General features: G+C 46.2%; 1 protein-coding gene across 25 annotated transcripts in view; it reads left to right on the top strand.

The window, feature by feature from the left end:
* Positions 1-24847, top strand: part of AFDN (afadin, adherens junction formation factor) — a 214021-nt gene that overhangs the window by 67961 nt on the left and 121213 nt on the right. For 17 of the 25 annotated variants that reach the window (XM_050948992.1, XM_050948993.1, XM_050948987.1 and 14 more), the window contains exons 3-6: positions 3381-3496; positions 17275-17438; positions 23411-23571; positions 24479-24636. In XM_050948992.1, coding sequence (XP_050804949.1) covers positions 3381-3496; positions 17275-17438; positions 23411-23571; positions 24479-24636 — 599 coding nt within the window. The remainder of the gene's footprint in view (positions 1-3380; positions 3497-17274; positions 17439-23410; positions 23572-24478; positions 24637-24847) is intronic. The other 8 variants (XM_050948994.1, XM_050948986.1, XM_050949007.1 and 5 more) reach the window with 1 other exon arrangement.

Below are 24847 nucleotides of genomic sequence, written 5' to 3'. Positions count from 1 at the left end.
GAATAAACGAGAACTCGGCGCACCACTTCTGAAAGGTTGCTGACCCCTGTTCTAGATTCTCTTCATCTTTGCTACATTTGCCGCATTCTTTGACAAAGCTATACAGTTGACACTTGAATTTTTGTTCACAATTTGAAATAGCCTTTACTGCTATTTCTTTTTAGCATTCTTCTGTATGGGCATTTCCTGATGTATCAGATGTTTCTGTAAGATAGAGAACCCCATCTTCTTGTCGTCACACAAGCATGTATTGAATCTTTTTGTATATTGCTTTATCCATCAAGATTCAGATCAACAAATTTACCATCAATGTTTTTTGCACACCGTTCAGTTTCCTTCTCATATGCTGTATCCAGCAACCTTCCAGGAATGTCTGCTTTGCTGGTTGGAGTGTAGTCTGGTCATAATGATTAAACCACATCATTGAAATGTTCGTTCTGAACAAGATAAAAGGAGAATTTGTTGCACAAATGAACCAAGCAGTATTGCTGGAATTTGCTGGTCCTGATTGAGCTCATCCATGTTTTTTACTGGATGATGAAGAAAGGTTTTTTTTTTTTTTGTTTTTTTTTTTGTTTTTAAATAAGGTAATTTACTGTGACATATGTTTAGCTACAGCACTGCTGTCTCTGAAGTTGTAGACATTGCAGACGATGCATGTTCATAACCCCTTATGTCTAAGCTCGACCCTGAAACAAAAAGGTAAAGTCACACTCACTTACTATTACTGAGTGCACTGCTTTTTTAAAAAAAAGGGGATTTGTACCATTATGTAATGGTAATTTAGTCTAAACCCAGTTTTATAGGGAAAATAATAAATCATAAGGATTATCTAAATCTGTTTAAACCTTTATTTCTAGCAGCGTACCAAACAGCATGGCAAAAAAAAATCAACTTTTTCTAAATGTTAAAATTCATAAATCCCTAATAAAACTTTACTTTTAAACAGAAAATCTTTACCTAGAATGTTTGATTATACTGAGCACTAAAAATGCATTTCAGAAGTCCAGCAGTAACAGTAAAAATGTAATTGACAAATGGTCCCATCACAAACGAACATGCTTAACAGACTAATATTTTGAACACAAACACTTCGAAATTCATAAGCAAGTAATCCACCTAAAACACAGATCTATGACAATAAGTTAGAGACACAAGGTGGTTGAGGCAATATCTTGTTAAACCAACTTCTTCTAGTGAGAGAGAGAGAAGCTTTCTAGCCACACCTGAAGTTGATCCAATAAAAGATATTACCTCACCCACCTTGTCTTTCTAATATCCTGGGACCAACATGGCTACAACACTGCATACAATAATTTAAGTTATCATTTACTAATATAGTAAGACATGGAAGGCAATCCATAAGAATGGTGCACAAATAAGTTTACTAACCAATTGATCCAAATTGTTCAGACGTCCTCATAATCATCAAAGTTATTGCCTTCTGAGGAGCATTTTTAATATTTCATTCTGACAACCAGGCCTTGTATCTCTTTATTGCATTGTTTACATTTGGCATGTGTTCCTTTCTTATCCAGAGGTATAGGAATTTATTTAAAAGATTCCCAAATAGGGTCGGTCTTGTGACCTGCAGCCATGGCAGTTTTTTCCTTCTAAGTCCCAGGTATTGAAATCAACTCTAGAGGCTGCACGCTGAAGAATGTTGACCCTTCTTCCCACAGTGTCCTGCCTTGACACCAGTGTTCCTCCTGTTCTGGCTGCACATTCTGCTCTTTCTCCCTTGTTACATAACCCCTAGCCCAGCCCTACCCTACCCTACAAAAATAAAAACAGCAATCCAAGATTTCTGCTCTTGTAATTGCACTGCAGTATAAAATAGAAGAAGGCAGTTGAGAAATTAATGGATTTCTGTTTGTTTATATCTGTATTGGTGTACACATGCAAGGAGACAGATCAAGGCTGTTTTCAGGTGTCCAAAATCATCCAGAAACAAGGGCTTGTAGTCACTGGGCAGTCACTGTTATTCTAAATAAGCTGGAAAGTGGGTTTCCAAAATGGGTGGAGTCATAAATACTCAATTTGAAACTGAGCCAATCAGAGCTCAGCTAGGGAGAAAGTATAAAATAGGAGTATGAGATCACCCAGGTGGGCTCAATGGATGATCCTGATGAGGAGATACATGATGATGTCTCTTGGAGTCAGAGGCTGGGTCCCAAAGCTTGTGGTGACTTTGCCAGTTTGTTGCAGAGCTCCTGGATCCCCTACAAGGTCAAGACCTTAATACAGTACATGACCAGTTGTGCCATATTGATAAAATTTGACCTCAAAAGTTACATGTTTCCTCCCCACTTTTCACCACCACCGCCCATTTTGTATTTCGATAGAAAAGCAACTTTTAACTGTGTTCTCAATAGAGGCGTGAGGATTTAGTGTATTTTATTCTTTATTTATATGTTCTAAGAAAGCATAAATTTAGGCCAGTGGTTCTCCAGCTTTTTTTAAGTTAAGCTTTCATGTGCAATTTAAACTCTGCCCCCTTACATATGTGCATAGTGGGTTTTTTCACTTTTTTTCATAGTCTAAAATGGTTTGGTTTATTTTTGTTCAACCTTCCCAAACATATTTGTGTTTGTGCAGATTGGGTAAATTTCAGTCTGAAAGGTGAAAATTTGTTTGAAAAAGTTAAAAGGTCTTTTTAAATGGTAGTGCTTGAGGCCAAGGGTTCTCAACCTTTTTCTTCCCTCAACATGCTATAAAAACTCCACGGCCCACCTATGCCACAATAACTGGTTTTCTACATATAACAGTCAGGGCCAGCGTTAGGGAATAGCAAGCGCCTGGCACTTCATGCTGTGGGGCCCCTGGGAAACTATATTGCTCAGGCTTCAGCTTCAACCCTCAGGTCCTGGCTTCAGTCCCATGCGATGGGGCTTCAGCTTTCTACCCTGGACCCCAGCGAGTTTAATGCTGGCCCTTCTTGGCAGCCCCCCTGAAACCTGCTTCTGGCCTTGGACCTCTGGCTGAGAACTACTGCTTTAGGAATTCTTATCTGTAGGTATTGCTATGTGTTCCACCTATAGTTACGCATCGGAAATTTGTACTTTCCAAATTTCACTGCATCTGTCCTACAAGTTCCACAAATATACTTACAATGAATCTTCAGTTTATGCAGCTACAGGGGTAAAAAATTAACCTCTCAGTCACTGGAAAAGGCATAGCTCCCTGCATTGAGAAACCCTCCAAAGCTGCAGAAAAGCATAAGCAGACCTGCTACACAGCAAACCTTTCTTTAAAGAGAGAATCAGTTTAATCCTAAATTTGTCCACTCTGACTAAGACAAATTAACATACCATAATTGTGTTGAATCTTGAGGTGCTGAATAAACAATAGTTATCAATTTTCTCTTTCATATTTTGAAGAAGAAAGAAGATTAGATATAGATGAGAAGCCTCTTGTTGTACAGTTAAATTGGAACAAGGATGACCGAGAGGGGAGGTTTGTTCTCAAGAATGAAAATGATACACTTCCTCCAAAGGTAAAGTAATGTGCACAGTGGTGATTTTAGTTCTTAAGAAAGCGCTATTGTGATTTTGTGACTTGATCAAATTCAATAAATATTTATTTAGATTTATAAAAGTGTACCTGTTCATATCATGTTAAAAATAGCTAAAGTCCTTCAGTATAACTTACATTAACCTGCTAACAGTAGAGAGAGACTGAATTCTAAAGCGCTGAAGAACTTTCAGAGAATTCCTTGCCAGTAGTCCCTTCTGGTTTACACCACTGGGATCCCAGTTTGAGCGTTTTTGCTGTTCCCAACTGTGGAAGTATGGCATGACGAGAGTTAGTTACTCTCTCAAACTTACTTTTAAAGGCCCAAACAACCACTTAAACTTTACCAGCAAATCTATTGGCAGACAGTGTAGATTGTGGAGAACTAGTTTAATATCCTTGCATCCAGAGGTCTGCTATCATGGACAGTTGGTATAATGGGGTGGAGGGGCGCTAAGCCTTCCCAAATGGGATGTGGGGCACCTCCCTTTCGAAGCGCCCCACTGGCCTGCAGCTGTTGGAGTGCTATCGCTGAAAGGGTGCTCATGGCCCCACCCACTCTTCGCACTGAGGCCCTGCTACAGGGTCCCACTTTTCCCCTGTGGCCCTACCTATACTGCTCTTTTCCCATTCCTGCTCCACCTCTTCCACCATGGCCCCCCTTCCACCTGCATCTCATACTTCTTACACACACACACACACACACACACGCGCGCGCGCACACACACAGGCTCGCTCTCATGCTTTGCCACTGCTCCGCGTGCCCCCACGCATGCTTCTCATGCCTGTTTGCCCCCTGAAAAGCAGAGAGGTGTGGGCAGCAGGCAGAGGGCCTCCAGGTGAGGGGGCAGAGGGGCACAGGTAGAGGAGCCTCTTAGGGGAGGGGGCCAGGCTTGGGGCGGTCTGGGGGTGGAGCGTGGATGGGGCCTTGAGGGACAAGTCGAAGTCGGGGTGGGTCTCGGGGCAGAGCAGGAAGTGGGCGATGATCTGGGTGCCGGTGGCCCTCCCCACTTCTAGGAAGCTTCTGGTGCTCAGGCCCAGCCTACCCAGATGTGAAAGTCACGTGTCGCGCATGGGCGCCATGTTTTGGACTTGCTTCACCTAGTTTTAAGGTGTAGTCTCATGAGGAGCACAATTTGATTTCTAGTGTTTGTGTCTGATATTAGCAAAAATGATACTGACGTGTTTCTTGTGAAGGTACCCAGGTAAATTTTAACTTGTCTTCATAAGGGTCTGCTGATTTTCATTAGTGGAGTGTTGGTTCTTCTTCAAATGATGGTCCCAATGTGTATTCCACACATGCATATGCATGTGCCTGAGTCCAGATTTTCTTCAAAGCAGTGTCTGTTGACCCAAACATGCGCAGTAGCTCTCCTCGTTCTCCTGACAGAGGGTATAAGAGGCTGTGTGGGTCAGCGTCTCCCCAGTTTCTTATTACTGCTACATGGCCTGCGTTGGAATTGTGTCCTCCTTTGCTGTTGCAGAACCTGTACAAAATTTAATTTAAATAGTTTATATCTTAGCTTAATTCTAGTCAGTATGTAGTTTAGTACAGAATAGAATCCCCCTGGTCCTGGGATTCAAGAGCTGTCTCCTGCCATTGCTCCTTTTCTCTCAGTGGCAAGCATCACCGGTGCCCGTACCATCTAGGGCAGGGGTAGGTAACCTATGGCACGAGTGCCGAAGGCAGCATGCGAGCTGTTTTTCAGTGGCACGCATACTGCCCGGGTCCTGGCCACCGGTCAGGGAGGCTCTGCATTTTAATTTAAATTTAAATGAAGCTTCTTAAGCATTTTGAAAACCTTATTTACTTTACATACAACAATAGTTTTGTTATATATTAAAGACTTAGAGACCTTCTAAAAATGTTAACATGTATTACTGGCACGCGAAACATTAAATTAGAGTGAATAAATGATGATTTGGCACACCACTTCTGAAAGGTTGCCGACCCCTGATCTAGGGTAAGGTATCTGTCTCTAAGTGCAGATTCACTCCCACCTAAATATATGAGCACTCTGACCAATCACGGATGAATTACATACAAGGTGACACCTGCAAATTCCTGGTCCAAGTTTTTCCCCCAGAAATGTGTGTCTTATACTCTCCAGCACACTCATGAACAATGCAAGCTCTTAGAAAGTCTGTCATTTTATCAGAAGAAAATGATATTGCACCAACCTCGTTATCCCAAATGGAATTTCCCACACACTTTAATCCAAATATGTACTGGTTAAGATAAATCAGTAAGATAAGTTTATTATCTACAGAAAGATTTTAAGTGATTACAAGTGATGCATAAAAGTCAGGATTGGTTATGAAAGAAAATAAAAAAATAAAAACAAGTTAATTCCTAAACTTTAACAAACTAATAAGATTTAGAGCAATATCTTTCTCTCACCACAAGTTGTAATAGTTCACAGGCTGGATTTCCTTTCAGCCAGGGACCATTCTCCCAGTTCACAAGTCTTCAGGTGTTCATTAATGTCATGAGCAAAGAAGTGGGAGGAGGGAGAGGTGAGTTGGAGGTCACTGTCTTTCTAATACCACCCTCCCCTTTTTGAAGATTGTGACAGCCCCCCCTTCCATCTCCCCCCAAGGTGTAGGTGACGCATAATCCCTTGTGGATGGGAGGGTTGAATGTTCCTGTGATGCAGTGTAAATTTCTTGTTTACACCTTCCCATTGCTGAAGAATAGCTATTTAAGCCAGTGATCACTCTTTAAAACCTGTTTTGGATGCTAGTGTGTCTTTGGCCACGTCCAGACTAGGAATTAAAATCGATTTTAGATACGCAACTTCAGCTACGGGAATAACGTAGCTGAAGTCGAATTTCTAAAATCGAGGTCCTCACCCGTCTGGACGGCGCGGCATCGATGTCTGCGGCTCTCCGTGTCGATTCCGGAACTCCGTTCGGGTTGATGGAGTTCCGGAATCGATGTAAGCGCGCTCGGGGATCGATACATCGCGTCCAGACTAGACGCGATATATCGATCCCCGAGCAATCGATTTTAACCCGCCGATGCCGCGGGTTAGTCTGGACGAGGGCTTTGTCTCTGAAAAGCTGGTTTGATTTGGACTTGCTTGTCTTCACCTTGGAGCATGTTATAAAAGTGATACATAATAGCTTCTCATACAATGCTGGTAGACATATTTTACCAGGACAACAATATTCAGCAGCTGAAGTTTTCAGATATCTCACAAGGCATATTTTGTACAAAATGTATCATAGTCTTGTAAATGAGGTCACCATAATAATATATACCAGTGGTCCATGTACCTCTGGGTGTAAGCAGAGGTTTTCCAGGGGGCACATCAACTCATCTAGATATTTGCCTAGTTTTACAACAAGCTACATAAAAAGCACAAGCGAAATCAGTACAATCTAAAATTTCATACAATGACTTGTTTATACTGCTCTACATAATATGCACTGAAATGTAAGTATATTATTTATATTCCAAATGATTTATTTTGTAAATATATGGTAAAAATGAGAGAGCAAGCAGTTTTTCAGTAATAGTGTGCTGTGACACTTTTGTATTTTTGTCTAATTTTGTAAGATAATAGTTTTTAAGTGAGGTGAAACTTGGGAAGACCTAAGACAGATCATTCCTGAAAGGGGTATAGTAGTCTGAAAAGGTTGAGAGCCACTGGTATAGAGCATCACAGCTTCCCATGAGAGTAAAAGCCACTTGCATTGGCATAAGGACAGATCTCTGCAGTGGACTGTCCAAAATAAATGCTTTTGCTCCCCAACCTGGTTCAGGTCGTTTCCTCTACCAGGCCTTATTAGCAAAATGCTATTTTAACACTTACACTAGGCTTGTGGAATTTAAAGGCAAGCTACCCTTGAAAGACAGAGCCCAGTTCCAGTCCTCTCTGAGTGAGGGGAGCTTGGTAGCAAAGGGGGTTCTATCTTCAGGCTACAGTAGATGCTGCAGGTACACCATCCAGATCTTTAGCCACAGGACTGGTCATGCAAAGGGACTTGTCTTCAATTGTTGGGCTTTCTTAGAGAGGTCTTAGAAGTAGGATGAAATGTAGTGGTGCAAAGTGCTAGGTCATACATTTAGGGATTAACGGCAAGAATTTTTCTTGCACACTGGGGACTTATCAGTTGGAAGCGACAGAGGAGAAAGACCTGGGTGTACTAGTTGATCACAGGATGACTGAGCCGTCAATGTGATGCAGCTGTGAAAAAGGCTAATGCAGTCCTGGGACGCATCAGTTGAGGTATTTCCAGTAGAGACAGGGAAGTGTTAGTACCATTATATGAGGCAATGGTGAGACCTCATCTGGAATACTGTGTACAATTCTGGTCTTCTGTGTTTAAGAATGATGTATTCAAACTGGAACAGGTGCAGAAAAGGCTACTAGGATGATCTGAGGAATGGGAAACTTACCTTCTGAGAGGAGACTCAAAGAGCTTGGCTTATTTAGCCTAACCAAAAGAAGGCTGAGGGAGAGAGATGATTGCTGTCTACAAATACGTCAACGGGATAAATACCAGGGAGGGAGAGGAGTTATTTAACTTAAGCGCCAATGTGGACACAAGAACAAATGAATATAAACTGGCCATCAACAGGTTTAGGGTTGTAATTAGGTGAAGATTTCTAACCATCAGAGTGAAGTTCTGGAACAGTCTTCTAAGGGGAGCAGTGGGGGCAAAAAACCTAACTGGCTTCAAGAGTGAGCTTGATCAGTTTATGAAGGGGATGATACGATGGCAATGCCTATCTATGATGGCATGTGGCCCATTCGGTGACTCCCAGTAGCAAAAGTCCCCAGCTGCTGGAGATGGGGCACTAAGTGGTTAGGGCTCTGAGTTATTACAGGGAATTCCTTCCCAGGTATCTGCGTAGTGGGTCTTACCCACATGGTCAGGGTCTAACTCATTGCCATATTTGAGGTCGGGAAGGAATTTCCTCCAGGGCAGATTGGTGGAGATCCTGGGGTTTTTTGCCTTCCTCTTCAGCATGGGGCACAGATCACTTGCAGGTTTAAACTAGCGTAAATTGTGACTTCTCTGATTCTCCAAGTCTTTAAACCATGATTCGAGGGCTTCAGTAACTCAGCCAGAGGTTAGGGGTCTATTACAGGAGTGAGTGGGTGAGGTTCTGTGGCCTGCAATGTTCAGGAGGTTTGACTAGATGATTATGGTGGTCTTTTCTGGCCTTAAAGTTTGAGTCTGAGGTCCAAAATACTATCCAAGACACTCCCTCCCCCCTTTCAATAAGTCCAACCTTTTTAATGAAAAGACAGACAAGTCTTTTCATTTTCACTGGGACTCAAGATCCACCTTGTAATCTCTGATTATTTATACTACAGCCCCAAGGAGGAAACACCAGAGACAGCTCTTTCAGCTGTGATCACAGGCGCTGGCTTCCTCTGGGCCCTGTGGGTGCTCAAACCCCCTGCAGTGCCTCAGGCCCATCCCACCCTACCCCTCTGACCTCTTCCCCCAAGTCTGCATCCCACCTCTTCCTGCCCAGTTCCACCCCCTCCCCTGAACGCACTCCATCCCTGGTCCTCTCCATCTCTCCTAGCGCCTCCTGCATGCTGTGAAACAGCTGATCATGGTGGGCAGGAGACACTGGGAGGGAGGGGGAGAAGTTGAGCGGTTGGGTCACTGATGGGTGGGAGGCGCTGGAGAAGAAGGCATAGAGCTGGCTGCTGGTGGGTACCAGCCTATGGCTAAGACTTCCCCATTCACGTACTTCATTCTACCGGCATCCACCTGAACCTCGTTGTAAGTGACAGAGGATTCAGAGGTCCCGTTCCTCAGCTCCATCCACCACTACACCCTCCACATCCTCTCAACCTCAGGCGAGAGGATAGTTTTGACAAGCATGTTGAGATCCATGTATCACCACTGATGCTACTTACATCTCATCCCGTCATCTTTGGGGGGACCATCTTATTTTCTTCACCCACAGTTGGGACAAGATCATCACAGGCAGTTGAATTCTGCAGATTATCCATCAGGGATACTCCATAGAGTATCTCTCGTTCTTCTTCGAGTGATTGCTCACATCCATTCCAGTTAGGTGTGCGCGCCGCACGTGCACGCTCGTCGGAAACTTTTTACCCTAGCAACTCCAGTGGGCCGGCAGGTCGCCCCCTAGAGTGGCGCCGCCATGGCACCCGATATATACCCCTGCTGGCCCACCCGCTCCTCAGTTCCTTCTTACCGCTGTGTCGGTCGTTGGAACTGTGGAGCGCGGCATTGCTGTCCTCCACGTCCCTAGCTCTCCTTGTTACTACCGTTGTTAGTTAGTGGTTAAGTATAGTTAGTTATTTAGTTTATAGTGTAAATAATATTGTACATAGTTGTTAGCCGGTTTGGGCCGTAGCCCTTCCCGGCACCGGGCTCATGCCTGGTTCGCCGGGCTTTAAGCATTGTGCGGCCTGTAAGAAGCCTATGCCGACCAGCGACCCGCACGACGCGTGTCTAAAGTGCCTGGGGGAATCGCACAGGTCGGACAAGTGCCGCATTTGCAAGGCTTTTAAGCCCAGAACAAAGAAGGAGAGAGACCAGAGACTTAGGACTCTCCTAATGGAAGCGGCACTTGACCCAGCAGCTTCGCAGACCGTGATCTCTACACCGGCACCGGATCGCACCGGCACCGGAAAGACTCCCCGGCACCGACCTTCCCCAGCACCGGGTGCAGAAACAAGACCATCGAGGTCTGCAACTCCAGCCAGGCAGACTCGAGTGGAGCGCCCGGCATCGACATCTGCCGCGGCGCTACCGGCACCGTCGACTCTGGGTCCGGTGGGTCCGTCGAGTCCGGTCCCGCCGAGCTCCCCCATAAGATCTGGGGTTGAGCTATTGGTCCCATCCACTCCAGAGACCTTCGCCTCGGCACGGGACCTCATTGCCCTGACTGAGTCAACTCAGCCGCCACCCCCGGTACCTCCGGTGCGGGTAGCGTCCAGGGGCAAACCCATGATGACGGCGCCCTCTCGGGACTCACGCTCGCGATTGAGGTCCCGACGCCACGGTCGCTCGAGATCCCGCCGCCGCTCGCAGTCCCGGCACCGCTCCCTTCGGCGGTACCGGTCGTACTCGCGGCACCGATCGTCCTCCAGACGGTCACGGTCTGGTTCCAGCCGCCGATACCGACACCGGGACTCTAGGAGCCAGTCTCGCCGTCGTTCAGCGCACTGGTCGACCTCCCGGCACCGAGCTGGTGGCAGGTCCCGGTCCCGGTCGACCTCCCGGCACCGCGTCGGTGGCAGGTCCCGGTCCTGATCCCGGCACCGAAGCAGCGGCCGGTACTGGTCCAGATCCCGGCACCGAGGCAGAACCCGGTCCCGATCCCGGCGCCGGTATGACTCCCGGTACCGGTCCCCGGCACCGAGAACATCTTCGGTGCCGGACCGCGGAGACTCTTACCAGCCGCGGTCGGCCCCGCCATGGCCTTCCAGACAGCCGTCGGTGTCATCACAGGCGGACAGCGTATATGCGCTGGGCACCGACAGACAAGCGGCTCTCTTCCAGGACCCTCCGCAACAGGACCAGGGTCCGCAGCAGTGGGGGTTCTGGACACCCTGGGCGTACCATCAAGCCCAGGGCCCCCAACAGCTTCCTCCTAGGCCTGCAACGGCAGAGCACAGGGTGCCGGAGGCGTCGTTGTCCCGCCCCCCTCCCTCCCCGGATGGGGAGGAAGGATCCAAGCAGCAAGACCCTGGTCTTCCTCCTGAGCCAGAGGCGAGGGCTGAGGCGGACCCCCCCCGGACACTTTCTTGCCAGGGGTCTCCTCATCCTCCTCTCCTGATGAAGCGGTGGCTGGCACTTCCTCCAATAGCCCTCCTCCGCTAGATCTCAGGGCACATCAGGACCTCCTCAGGCGCGTAGCACAGAATCTGAGCCTGCAAGCCGAGGAGGTCTCTGAGATCGAGGACCCCGTCGTCAGCATCCTCTCCTCCGATGCTCCCACCAGGGTCGCCCTCCCCTTCATTAGGACGATCCAGGCCAACGCCAATACAATCTGGCAGTCACCAGCCTCCATCCCCCCTACGGCGAGGGGCGTCGAAAGGAAGTACATGGCCCCCTCCAAGGGCTATGAGTACCTCCACATTCACCCGACACCATGTTCCCTGGTGGTGCAGTCGGTGAACGAGAGGGAGCTTCACGGACAGGAAGCCCCAGCCCCCAAATCCAAGGAGGCCAGGCGTATGGACCTCCTCGGCCGCAAGGTCTATTCGGCTGGGGCCCTTCAGCTCAGGGTTTCCAATCAGCAAGCCCTTCTTAGCCGCTACGCTTTTAACTCATGGGTGGCAGCGGACAAGTTTAAAGAGCTGCTGCCACAAGAGGCTCGTCAAGAATTCGCGGCGATTCTTGACGAGGGCAAGAAGGTTGCACGAACCTTGTTGCAGGCCTCTTTGGACGCTGCAGACTCGGCTGCCCGTACCCTCGCCTCAGGGGTAACGATCCGCCGCATCTCCTGGCTTCAGGTTTCTGGCCTTCCACCGGAGCTCCAATACACCATCCAGGACCTCCCGTTCGAAGGCCAGGGCCTGTTCTCAGAAAAGACAGACCCCAGACTGAAAAGTCTTAAGGACAATCGGGTCATTATGCGCTCCCTTGGGGCGCAGACCCTTCCGGCCGCAACAACAGCAGCAGCGTCGGCCATACCCCCAGTTCCGCCAGCGGCAGGACCTTAATAGGCGCCGCGGCAGGAATGGATGGCGCAGACAGTCGGGGAACCAAGGGGGGCAGAATCAAAGCTCCTCCAAGCCCCCGCCTGGGCCCAAACCTTCGTTTTGAAGGTGCGCCCGAGGGCGCAGTACCAGTTTCCCCCACGGATCCTTCCCCCCCATTTTCCAACCGCCTTTCGTTTTTCCTCCAGGCGTGGACCCAAATAACATCCGATCGCTGGATCTTACGCACGGTGCAGACGGGATACCGCCTGCAGTTTGTATCATTTCCTCCCTCCCGCCCCCCTTCCTCGTCCCTCTTCAGGGACCCCTCTCACGAGCAATTCCTTCGGCAGGAGGTACAGACGCTCCTCAACAAAGGAGCTATAGAGGCGGTTCCAGAAAACGAGAAAGGCAAGGGGTTTTATTCCCGCTACTTTCTGATCCCCAAGGCCAAGGGAGGCCTCAGGCCTATCCTCGACCTGCGAGAGCTCAACAAGTACCTAGCGAAGTTGAAGTTCCGCATGGTATCCCTGGGGACCATTATTCCATCCCTGGATCCGGGAGACTGGTATGCCGCCCTCGACATGCAGGACGCTTATTTTCATATTGCCATATGGCCACACCACAGACGATTCCTTCGATTCGTGGTGGGCCGCCTTCACTACCAATTTGCAGTCCTCCCATTTGGCCTTTCTACGGCTCCGAGGGTATTCACAAAATGCATGGCCGTCGTTGTGGCGCATCTTCGGCGCAGTCGTATCCACGTGTTCCCTTACCTAGACGATTGGTTAATTCGGGGCACGTTGGAGCTACAGGTTTGCAGCCACGTCCGCAGGATCACCGGCCTGTTTGCTACCTTGGGCCTCATGATCAACGTGGACAAGTCCACCCTGCTCCCCTCGCAGAGGGTGGAGTTCATTGGGGCCAGCCTGGACTCCACCGTGGCCAGGGCTCTTCTGCCGTTGCCAAGGTTCCAGGCGTTGTCGGCGATCGTTCAGCGCTTGCGGGCAGCCCCCTTGACATCGATACGAACATGTCTAACCCTGTTAGGCCATATGGCAGCATGCACATTTGTGACCGGATACGCTCGGCTCCGCATGAGGCCCCTCCAGTCGTGGCTCATCGCACATTACCGGCCGGCAAGGCAACCACTAGACATGCTGATCACAATCCCCCAGGGGGTGTTGGATTCTCTCAGCTGGTGGCTAGACCAGTCCGTAGTGTGTGCGGGGCTCCCATTCCACCCGCCCCAGCCCTCGGTGTCCCTAACGACGGATGCCTTAGATCTCGGCTGGGGGGCCCACCTGGGAACCCTGAGAACACAGGGCCTGTGGTCCCCACAGGAGGTGAAGCTGCACATCAACATGCGGGAGTTGAGAGCGGTCCGCCTTGCTTGTCAAACGTTCCGTCACCAGCTTCCAGGTCGTTGTGTCGCGGTATTTACCGACAACACGACGACCATGTACTATATCAACAAGCAGGGCGGCACCAGATCCTCTCCCCTATGTCATGAGGCGATGCGACTCTGGGACTTTTGTATAGCCCACTCCATTCACCTCACGGCTTCCTTCCTCCCCGGAGTACGGAACACGCTGGCGGACCGCCTGAGCAGATCCTCTCGCACGAGTGGTCCCTTCGCCCGGACGTCGCCCTCTCGATCTTCCAGAGGTGGGGTTGTCCCCGTGTGGACCTCTTCGCGTCCGGGGGGAACAGGAAATGCCAGGCGTTCTGCTCTTTTCAGGGCCGGGAACCCGGGTCTATAGCAGACGCCTTCCTTATTCCGTGGACGACCCACTTGTTCTACGCTTTCCCCCCGTTCCCGCTGGTCCACAGGGTCCTTCTGAAGGTGCGCAGGGACAGGGCCCGCGTGATCATGGTAGCCCCGGCGTGGCCCAGACAGCATTGGTACCCCATGTTGCTGGACCTGGCCATAGCCGACCCTGTTCCCCTGCCCCTTCACCCGGACCTGATCACCCAGGACCACGGAACTCTCTGTCACCCGGACCTCCAGTCGCTGCACCTAGCAGCGTGGCTCCTGCGTGGCTGACCAGTTCTGAGTTGCGCTGCTCCACCCCGGTACGTGAGGTACTCTTGGGCAGCAGGAAGCCTTCCACTAGAGCGACATACTCGGCCAAGTGGAAGCGTTTCTCCTGTTGGTGCGTGGAGAAAGGTCTCCACCCGATGGAAGTTTCGGTGGCCAATATTTTGGACTATATTTGGTCCCTCAAACAGGGCCTGGCGATATCGTCCCTGCGGGTCCACCTGGCGGCTATCTCGACCTTTCACCCGGGTGGGGATGGCCGCTCCGTTTTTTTCTCACCCGACGGTGACTAGATTCCTGAAGGGGCTGGAACGTCTATACCCTAACATCCGACTCCCTGCCCCGACCTGGGATCTTAACCTGGTGTTGTCTCGGCTCATGGGGCCCCCCTTCGAGCCGTTAGCTACTTGCTCCCTACTCTATCTTTCTTGGAAGACAGCCTTTCTAGTAGCTATTACCTCAGCTAGACGGGTGTCGGAACTCTGTGCTCTCACGGTAGACCCCCCGTATACAGTCTTCCATAAAGATAAGGTGCAGCTGAGGCCACACCCTGCCTTTCTCCCCAAGGTGGTCTCAGCCTTCCACGTCAACCAAGAGATATTCCTCCCGGTTTTTTTCCCGAAACCTCATTCTTCAGGCAGGGAGCAACAACTCCACTCGCTTGATGTCCGTAGGGCTCTCGCGTTCTATGTGGAGAGGACCAAACCGTTCCGCAAATCCCCCCAGCTTTTCGTGGCAGTAGCGGACCGCATGAAGGGGCTTCCCATTTCCTCGCAGAGGTTATCCTCATGGGTAACATCCTGTATCAGAACCTGCTATGAGCTGGCCCACGTTCCTACGGGCCGTGTGACTGCGCATTCTACCAGGGCGCAGGCGTCGTCGCTGGCTTTCCTCGCCCGTGTGCCCATCCAGGAAATCTGTCGGGCAGCGACCTGGTCATCGGTCCACACCTTTGCTTCCCACTACGCCCTGGTCCAGCAGTCAAGAGAGGACGCGGCCTTCGGATCTGCAGTGCTCCATGCCGCGACTTCTCACTCCGACCCCACCGCCTAGGTATGGCTTGGGATTCACCTAACTGGAATGGATGTGAGTAATCACTCGAAGAAGAAAAGACGGTTACTCACCTTTGTAACTGTTGTTCTTCGAGATGTGTTGCTCACATCCATTCCACACCCGCCCTCCTTCCCCACTGTCGGAGTAGCCGGCAAGAAGGAACTGAGGAACGGGTGGGCCGGCAGGGGTATATATCGGGTGCCATGGCGACGCCACTCTAGGGGGCGACCTGCCGGCCCACTGGAGTTGCTAGGGTAAAAAGTTTCCGACGAGCGTGCACGCGCGGTGCGCACACCTAACTGGAATGGATGTGAGCAACACATCTCGAAGAACAACAGTTACAAAGGTGAGTAACCGTCTTTTCCCGCCTCATGAACTATCTTCCCAAACCCCCTTCCGGGATCCTTCTCACCAATTGAATCTTCAGTAGGAAGCCGAATTCTTTTTATTCGGGAGGGATAGAGCGCATTCCTCCTCTGTACCGAGGGAGAGGGTTCTACTCCCCATATTTCCTAATTCCCAGAAAGGATGGAGCGCGGAGACCCATCCTGGACCTTCGGCAGTTCAACAACTTTGTCTGCAAGTGGAAATCCAGGATAACAGTGGCATCTATAATCACCTCCCTTCAGGAGGGAGCGTTGTACGCAGCTCTTGATATGAAGGATGTATATTATCACACAGGAAGTTCCTGCATTTCATAGTTGGTCAGCAGTGCTACCAATTCCGCGTCCTTCCCTTTTGAACTCATGATGGTACCCAGGGTGTTCCCCAATGTTTTTGCAGTGCTAGTGACCCAGATGAGACATTAGGGATATATGGTATTTCCATACCTAGATGATGGGCTTCTGGTAGGCCAGTCCCACCAGGAGGTTATATCAGCAACAGAGTTATTTTGCTGATATAACCATAAGTGTTTGCATAAATGAAGGACAGTAAATTTTATAGAATCACGGCTGGACTCAATCTCTGTGAGAGCTTTTGTTCCAGCAGACAGATTTTAGGCAACAAGCAGCCTGATCTCTTGCACCACCCGCAAACCTTGATCAATGGTGTGTCGGTGCCTCTCCCTGTTAGGCTATATGTACCTGTCTGACATCTTTCATCAGACTCCACTTGCGGTGCCTACAAGCTTGGCTCCACTTGACTTACACCTGGGCAGGGTTGTCATATCTTTCAATCAATCCCCTCCCATGTTGAGAGGAGTGGAAGCCAGTATTCATACTGATGCCCAACCATCAGGGAAATCACTACCTGTTTTGGCCTCACCCGATCTCCTTTCTAGAAATATCAAAAATTGAAGTGGTTTTGAAAAGGTTCCCAAGCAATTTAGTCAGTCTACCACTTGCCTACAAGGATCTCCTTGTCAGAGGTAGTCTGGGAGCCTTTTATTACTGATGGCTCCTGACATATTGTTTTAGTGTTACTTGTCAATGCTATGTGTTTTCCCCAAAAATGCACTTGGGTACAATCTTATCAGGAAAAGAAGCTGCAAGGAACATAATCTCTGCTGCAAAGAGCCATTGAACCTGTGCCATGTGGTGAAAGAAGGAAAGAACTTTTTTCAGATCCTTCTAAATAAAAAGACAAGAGGGTATATTATACAAGGGGGAAAAAGTCAAAGTATGCATCCAACTTCATATTTCCATTAAAATATAAAAGAAGAGAGTAAAATTAAGATGCCAGTAAGTACTGTAAGTTAGTTGGGGAGGTGTAGTGCATTGCTGCACCTGCTGCAAGGTTTGTAATAATTTCAGTCAATCTTTGAAGAATGTTTTTAGTTGTTTGTAACTTACAAATCAAATGCTTAATTGGTAATGATTCCTTCCCCTTCTCCACGTCCCCCACCCCCGTAATGAGGGTGGTTGATTTTCCTGTGTCTATTTCCAATATGGCATTACTTAGTATTTTAGCTTATGCTTTACAAACTTAAACTACTGAATCTAGTTTGTGATGTAATTAGAGATTAGCGACTTTGCAGTAGACCAAGTGACAAAAGCAGTTTAACTTGATTCATTTCAGAAGGCTCAGAGCAATGGGCCTGAAAAACAAGAAAAAGAGGGAGTGATCCAGAACTTCAAACGGACTCTATCAAAGAAAGAAAAAAAAGAAAAGAAGAGGCGAGAGAAAGAGGCATTGCGGCAAGCATCAGATAGAGATGATAGACCTTTTCATGGAGATGATATGTAAGTTTATTTTAATTTTGATGAGTTAATTATGATATCAATTAGTTGTATTATTACCTCTCAAAAAAAATTATACAATAAGTAACCACTTAACATTGGGGATGGAGAGAGAATAATTTAAAATAAATAACATTTGGTTACCACAATAAGACAAAATTTTTTGGTAGTAACTCCTAAAGTGTGCAACAACCTGTAAATTTTGCAGCAGAATTTTTTGTTGTCATGAGACATCTTTCATTCCTGACTCTCTTCCCATATGAAAATCCATAGCTGTTGCTTATAGGTGAAAATACTTTTCAGAAACTTCTTTTGAAATTTTTATTCTCAAAGATGAGTTTCTCCTTTTGCCCTCAAGGTAACCTGGGCCTTGACTCTTGGGATCTTGTCCAGGCGATCCAGCTCAGAGCCTTCTCCCCTCCGCATGTGCTTCTGTTAAGAAACAGAAGAGCTTGTAGCAGGCTTCAGCAACTCATCTCTTTAGCTCCCTGGTCTTTGGCTGTTCACTATTCTCCAGGCTGCTTACCTCACTAGCCTACAATTCTGGCTCCTGCAGTTCTCTAACTGCAAACTGTACTCCATCTCTAACTCCCCCATATATTGCTGCCTAGTTCAGTGGAACAATGCAGGGATCAGACACTATTAATCCTTGTATGGAACTTAATTTGTTGGGAAAACTAGAGAGCAAAAGGCAATGTAGGCAGGTCCCTGTAGAGCTCACAGACAAAAGAAAATGTTCTTCTTCGAGTGCTTGCTCATATCCATTCCAGTTAGGTGTGCGCATGCTGCGTGCACGTTCGTCGGAGATTTTTTACCCTAGCAACACTTGGTGGCCAGCAGGGCACTCCCTGGAGTGGCGCTGCTATGGTGCCGGATATATACCCCTGCCGGCCCCTCCGCTCCTCAGTTCCTTCTTACCGCCCGTGTCGGTTGTTGGAACAGTGGAGCGCAGCTTAGCTGATTTCCACCTCCCTAGCGATTCGCTCGTTTCTATTGTAATTGTGTATATAGTTCGATTTCTTCAAGTATAGAGTATGGTATACCATGCTGCTTGACCTATCTCTAGCGGACCCGATAGCTCTGCCACTCTGCCTGGACCTTATAACACAGGACTTCGGCAGACTTCACCACCTGGACCTGCAGTGCCTCCACCTGACAGCATGGCTGTCAGGTGCAACAGGTCCTCCTGGGAAGCAGAAAGCCTTCCATGCAGGCGACATATTTTGCCAAGTGGAAGCACTTCTCCCATTGGTGCACCCAGCGGAACCTTATTCCCGAAGGCGTATCGGTCCCCATTATCTTGGACTACTTATGGTACCTCAAGGGGCAGGGCCTGGTGCTCTCTTCGATAAGAGTGCATCTGGCCGCGATTTCCACCTTCCATCCTGGGGAATCTGGTAGTTCGACCTTCTCTCACCCTATAGTTTCCAGGTTCCTTAAGGGCTTGGAGCGACTCTACCCTCTGGTTAAGCGCCCTTCCCCTACCTGGGATCTCAACCTTGTATTAGCTAGGCTCACGGGCCCTCCCTTTGAGCCGTTAGCCACATGCTCGCTGCTGTACCTGTCCTGGAAGACAGCCTTCCTCGTCGCTATCACCTCGGCCAGACGAGTATCGGAGCTTCGTGCTTTGATGGTAGACCCCCCGTATACGATCTTCCACAAAGACAAAGTACAGCTGCGACCGCACCCAGCTTTCCTTCCCAAGGTGTTCTCTGCCTTCCACATTAATCAAGACACTTTTCTACCAGTCTTCTTCCCGAAGCCGCACGCATCGCGCCGGGAACAGCTACATACCCTGGATGTCCGCCGGGCCCTCGCCTTTTACATTCAGAGGACCAAACCTTTCAGACGCTCGCCTCAGCTATTTGTAGCGGTCACGGAGCGCATGAAAGGCATACCTATCTCTTCCCAGAGGCTCTCATCATGGGTGACGTCCTGTATCCGGACATGCTACGACTTGGCCCGCGTCCCAACTGGCCATCTCACTGCCCACTCTACTCGAGCTCAGGCCTCGTCCGCCGCTTTCCTGGCCCACGTTCCCATCCAGGAAATATGTTGCGCAGTTACCTGGTCTTCCATTCATACTTTTGCATCCCACTATGCAGTGGTCGAGCAGTCTAGAGACGATGCCGCCTTTGGCTCGGCGATCTTACATTCCGCAACATCTCACTCCGACCCCACCGCCTAGGTAAGGCTTGGGAATCACCTAACTGGAATGGATATGAGCAAGCACTCGAAGAAAAGACGGTTACTCACCTTTGTAACTGTTGTTCTCTGAGATGTGTTGCTCATATCCATTCCACACCCGCCCTCCTTCCCCACTGTCGGAGTAGCTGGCAAGAAGGAACTGAGGAGCGGAGGGGCCAACAGGGGTATATATCCGGCACCATAGCAGCTCCACTCCAGAGGGCGCCCTGCCGGCCCACCGAGTGTTGTTAGGGTAAAAAATCTCCGACAAACGTGCACGCGGTGCGTGCACACCTAACTGGAATGGATATGAGCAACACATCTCGAAGAACAACAGTTACAAAGGTGAGTAACCGTCTTTTGGCTGTGATGGCCAAGAAACTAAGTACTGTGACTTATGTCAATGTGATAAACTTAAGGCTAAAACTTTTAGAAATGAATGCCAAAAGTTAGGGTTCTGAACTCTCATATTCAGGCACCTAAATAAGATGCCTGATTTTCAAAAGTGCCGAGCATCCATCATGTCCTATTGAAGTAGCAGATAGTGATTACTTTGAAAATCAAGCCACTTGTTTAGCTGTCTGAGTTTAGGCATCCATTTTTGAAAATGTTTGCCTTCAGCTTTGCAGACTGAAAACTTGTAAACACAATAAATCAGGGTTTTACAGGAAAATTAAAATACAAAATCGTACACTTATAACCTTAGTGTTATATTAGCATCCAGCATTAGCTTTTGAATTTTCAAACTATGAAATGAAAAAGTTAAGATTATCTTACTAACTGTTAATTCAGTCAAATTTCACACTAAAATCCTGTTCTTTTAAAATGTGTGCCATAACATTTCTCATGTTTCTAATTCACAACTATTTACTTGCTACCCATTTTATTTTGTCCAGAGGGAGCTATGAGAGTTCCTTTTCTATTGTTACCTGCTACAAATGCAAGCCCATTGCTTGTATTTCCTTTTGGAACCCCAGTCCACATCATCTTTGGAGGACAGCAGCAATTTATTTTTTGTTGCCACAGAACCTCATGTCTTGCAGAGTTGTTTTTTCTTTCCTTTTTCCCAGTTTTTGGACCTGGATATTTTGTTGGGCACAAACACTTTCATCTAAATGGAATATTTGGGGTCATTCACTTCATAACAGTACTTTTCTTCCCCCAACTCTCCCCGGTCAGTAGGAGCCGTAAGTACCTCACAGTGGGACTTAAAAGCACCAGTTTTCTCCCTACTCCTGCTTTGCAGCTTTATTTGCTGCAGAAATTTAATAAACACCTTATGTATTCACATAAGCCTGATAGTGGACATTTCAAAGAAAATATTTGCTCAGTGCTCACCTTTGGTGAAGAAGCAAAATATTAGAATGTGTAAGGAATGGAATAGAAAATAATACTGGAATGTTATTCCTTTTTTTGTGTGTGTGTGTGTGTATATATATACATAGTGTGTGTGTGTGTGTGTATATGTATGTACAGTAGTGTATCTTCACCCAGAATACTAAGTTCAATTCTGGTTATCCTATTACAAAAAAGATAGAGCAGAAATAAGAGTTCAAGAGGGAAGTGGGGAAATAGATGCCTGGTGAAGGCCATATGAGGAGTGATTGAAAAGACTTGTTTAAAGAGGAGTTAAATAACAAGAAACATGAACTGGGTACACAAAATAATGAATGGTATAGATGGTGAATTAGGCACACCTGTTTACCCTTTCTCATGATACAAGCGCCAGTGGACAATTAATATCATGGAAAGGCACATTTAAAACTGCTAAAAAAAATAAATTTTTACAATATTACTGCTGTGTAATTCACTGCTATAAAGTATCATTGAAGCAAAGAGCTTATGAGGATTAAAAAAAGGATTGGATACTTCTGTGGATGATATTAACATCCACATCAGAACAGGATAAAAAGGGAGATCTAAAGTTCTCATGCTTCAGGGTGTAAGTCAGGTACTTACTGTCTGATGTTAGCAAGAAACTTCACCTGTAGACAGGTTTTCATAATTATTCATTATGTTTCTTGTACTTGATTCTGAAGCATCTGGTATGGACACTGACAGAAACAGGATACTGGAGTAGGTAGACCTTAATCTGATATGAAAACTTCTACATGCACTTTGTGAACTTCAAGAATAACTACATGACCTCTGAGATAAAGCTCTGGGCTAACATTGTGTATGGGGAATAAGTTTGGCTAGTCAGATGTAGTTTGTATTGCATCAAAGATCTTTGACAAAATCGTGGCTACTTTGCAGAAGACCAGAATCTTCATGCATTTTGTGGCAACCAGGATCTTCAACACAGAAGATATGCTTTTCCTGTGAATCAGTTGAATAGATTCGTGACAATCAAGATCTTTAACATATTCCTGTGTGTGTGTGTGTGTGTGTGTGTGTAAATTATATATATAATATAAAAAAAAAAGTTCATGGAATTGTGCAGAAGGAACAATGGGATTAAAGGGAAGAGCCTGAACTGTGTGCGGGGTAGGTAGGATGTGTGGGTGAGATTTGGGGAGGAGGTGATGGAATGCCAGCATTTTTTCAGAGACAAGTTTTAGTGGTGCATTCTCTGTGGTGTATTGTGCTTGTGGTAGTGATGATTTTTGTCTCAGGATGAGGAAATATACTGCTATTAGTCATCTTTAGAGCTTTGCTTTTTTTAGGTTTTCATAGATTTTTAAGGCCAGAAGGGACCATTGTGATCATAGTCTGACCTCCTGTATGCCATAGAACTTCCCAAAAATAATTCCTGGAGGATATCTTTTATAAAAACATCCAGTCTTGATGTAAAAATTGCCTGTGATGGAGAATCCACCAACCTAGCTTCAACTTCCACCCATTATATTGTGTTACGCTGTTCTCTGCTAGAATGAAGAGCCAATTATTAAATATTTGTTCCCCATGTAGGTACTTCTAAACTGATCAAGTCACCCCTTAACCTTCTCTTTATTAAGCTAAATACATAGATTCAAGGAGGTCAGTCTCTATAAGGCGTATTTTCTAATTCTTTAGTCATTGTCATGGCTCTTCTCTGAATCATCTCCGGTTTATCAACATCCTTTAATTTGTTAAACATATTATGTAGATAGCAAACTTAGCTCCACAATACAGTGTTCTTATATATTAATATTGGAGTTATTAACAAAACTCAATTTCTTTTTAGCACAATTTTAATGTTTTTACATTAATATAAAGACTTATTGCTTGAGAAGTCAGTGGATTTAATTGTTTGAATTATTAGTAGAATGCAAGTGTTTCATTTTGTCCAGAGTTCTCTCTGGATGTGGGTTTTGTTTTTTTTTGGTTGTTTTGTCTTCACATTAAAAATAACCTTTTTAGCCTTCCCTAGTGTAATTTTGCTTGAACTTGGTTTTTAATTCAAGTTGAGTGAAATAAAATGAATGTTGAGTAGCAAACACATACCAACTCTAGTTGCTTCCAGATAATCTTCAACACTTGCAGACCAGAATAAAATTAGATATGTGAAAATCTGATTAATTTAATTTTTTTCTAGAAAGACCTTAATTTTCTTATCTTGGTAAGATGACTAGTACTAATATGCAAGACTCTTGGTTACTATTTATTGTACATGAGCGCAGGCATGTGAATAATATTCTAACAGAGGTATGGTAAGTGAAAACATTATCCTTGTATAGTGATATACTCTGACTGTCACGGTGCAGATCTGATTGTTTAATAGTTCATGCGGTAATTAGGATGTGTTTAGATGTTTCAAAGTATTGTATAATATATATTTTCTTTTTTCTTTTTCTTTAATTTGACAGTGAGAATTCTCGTCTTGCAGCAGAGGTGTACAAAGATATGCCGGAGACCAGCTTCACTCGGACGATATCCAATCCTGAAGTAGTCATGAAACGACGGCGACAACAGAAACTAGAGAAGAGAATGCAGGAGTTCCGCAGCTCTGATGGCCGGCCAGACTCAGGTAGTGATTCAGATTTGCTCCTTGTATGTTTTAATTTAATGATATACTACTTAAAGGAAGCTTAGCCCTTTTTCACATGGCCAACAATTCTTGAAACTTTCTTTTATTAAATTAGTCCAGTGAAATCTAACTTTCGTCTCTTTAACTTACTCATACTAAAGTCAGTTTCCGTGTCTGGTAACTGTTTGTTTACTTTGGTCTCATTGCTAAAAACATCTTAAAAAAAAACACAACTTGCTAGAGTTTGAAAAAAAAAAAACAAAAACAAAAAACTACTGCCAAACTATTAAGTAAAAAATAGTCCTGTGAAATTCCTGGACTTGAGTGTATCAATACGTGTGACAGTGTTTAGGGATTCAGGTAAACTAAGATAATTTAAGCTCTTCAGTGTCCCTGTTTATCACCACTTTGCTGTGTGTAACTGGATAGCTGTCAGAAAGGTTGTAAGATCTATTGTTAGAATGTGTGATTTCCCATTCATGTCATTTATATTTCAGAAAAGGTTTCTGGGAAACAGTTTTAGTTTTGATACAGCGATTGCATGCTTGTTCTGATTCCAGGCCTTCTCTTTAAAAGGAAGGAGAAATCGATCTCTCAGGGAAGTATGGAAAAAGCTGTATACTTGTGTTTTATAAGCAGAGTCTTTCTCAGATGCATGAAATCAAATATTTACAGTAACAAATGAGAATCCCTTTGTATAATGTGCTAAAAGATAGCTTTTGCTATTTGATGAGGTATAGCATTTGTACGTAGGGATGGGCAATAGATGGAATCTATGAAAGGAGGAATTTGTAGAGTTTTGGTGTTAAGGTATACCAAAGAAGTCTGTTCAAATGTTTAGGACTCTTAAATCTGTGATTGCATATCCCTTTGCTCAGATAAAATAGTAATTACATGTATTTTCAAGGTGGAACCCTGAGGATTTATGCAGACAGTTTAAAACCAAATATACCGTACAAGACCATCCTGCTGTCCACTACAGATACGGCAGACTTTGCAGTTATTGAAGCACTAGAGAAATACGGTCTGGAAAAAGAAAATCCCAAGGATTACTGTATTGCTCGGGTAAGTAAAGCTATTAACATCAAAACACTCCTGGTGCTTATGTTTGAAGGGGTTTTCTTTCTTAAAGCAACTTTTAAAAAATGAGCACAGTTTATCAAAGTTTGTTGATATTTTAATCTTATAACTTGTATCTTATCACTTAGATATGTTAGTAGTTATTAAGCAATTCAATTATTTTCATTTTCATAAATCTTTAAAATGAGCCTAAACC

The sequence above is a fragment of the Gopherus flavomarginatus genome, chromosome 4 (genome assembly GCF_025201925.1).
Source record: "Gopherus flavomarginatus isolate rGopFla2 chromosome 4, rGopFla2.mat.asm, whole genome shotgun sequence".
Lineage (NCBI taxonomy): Eukaryota > Metazoa > Chordata > Testudines > Testudinidae > Gopherus > Gopherus flavomarginatus.
The sequence above is the reverse complement of the archived record's forward strand: the minus strand, read 5'-3'. Positions and strand labels throughout refer to the sequence as shown.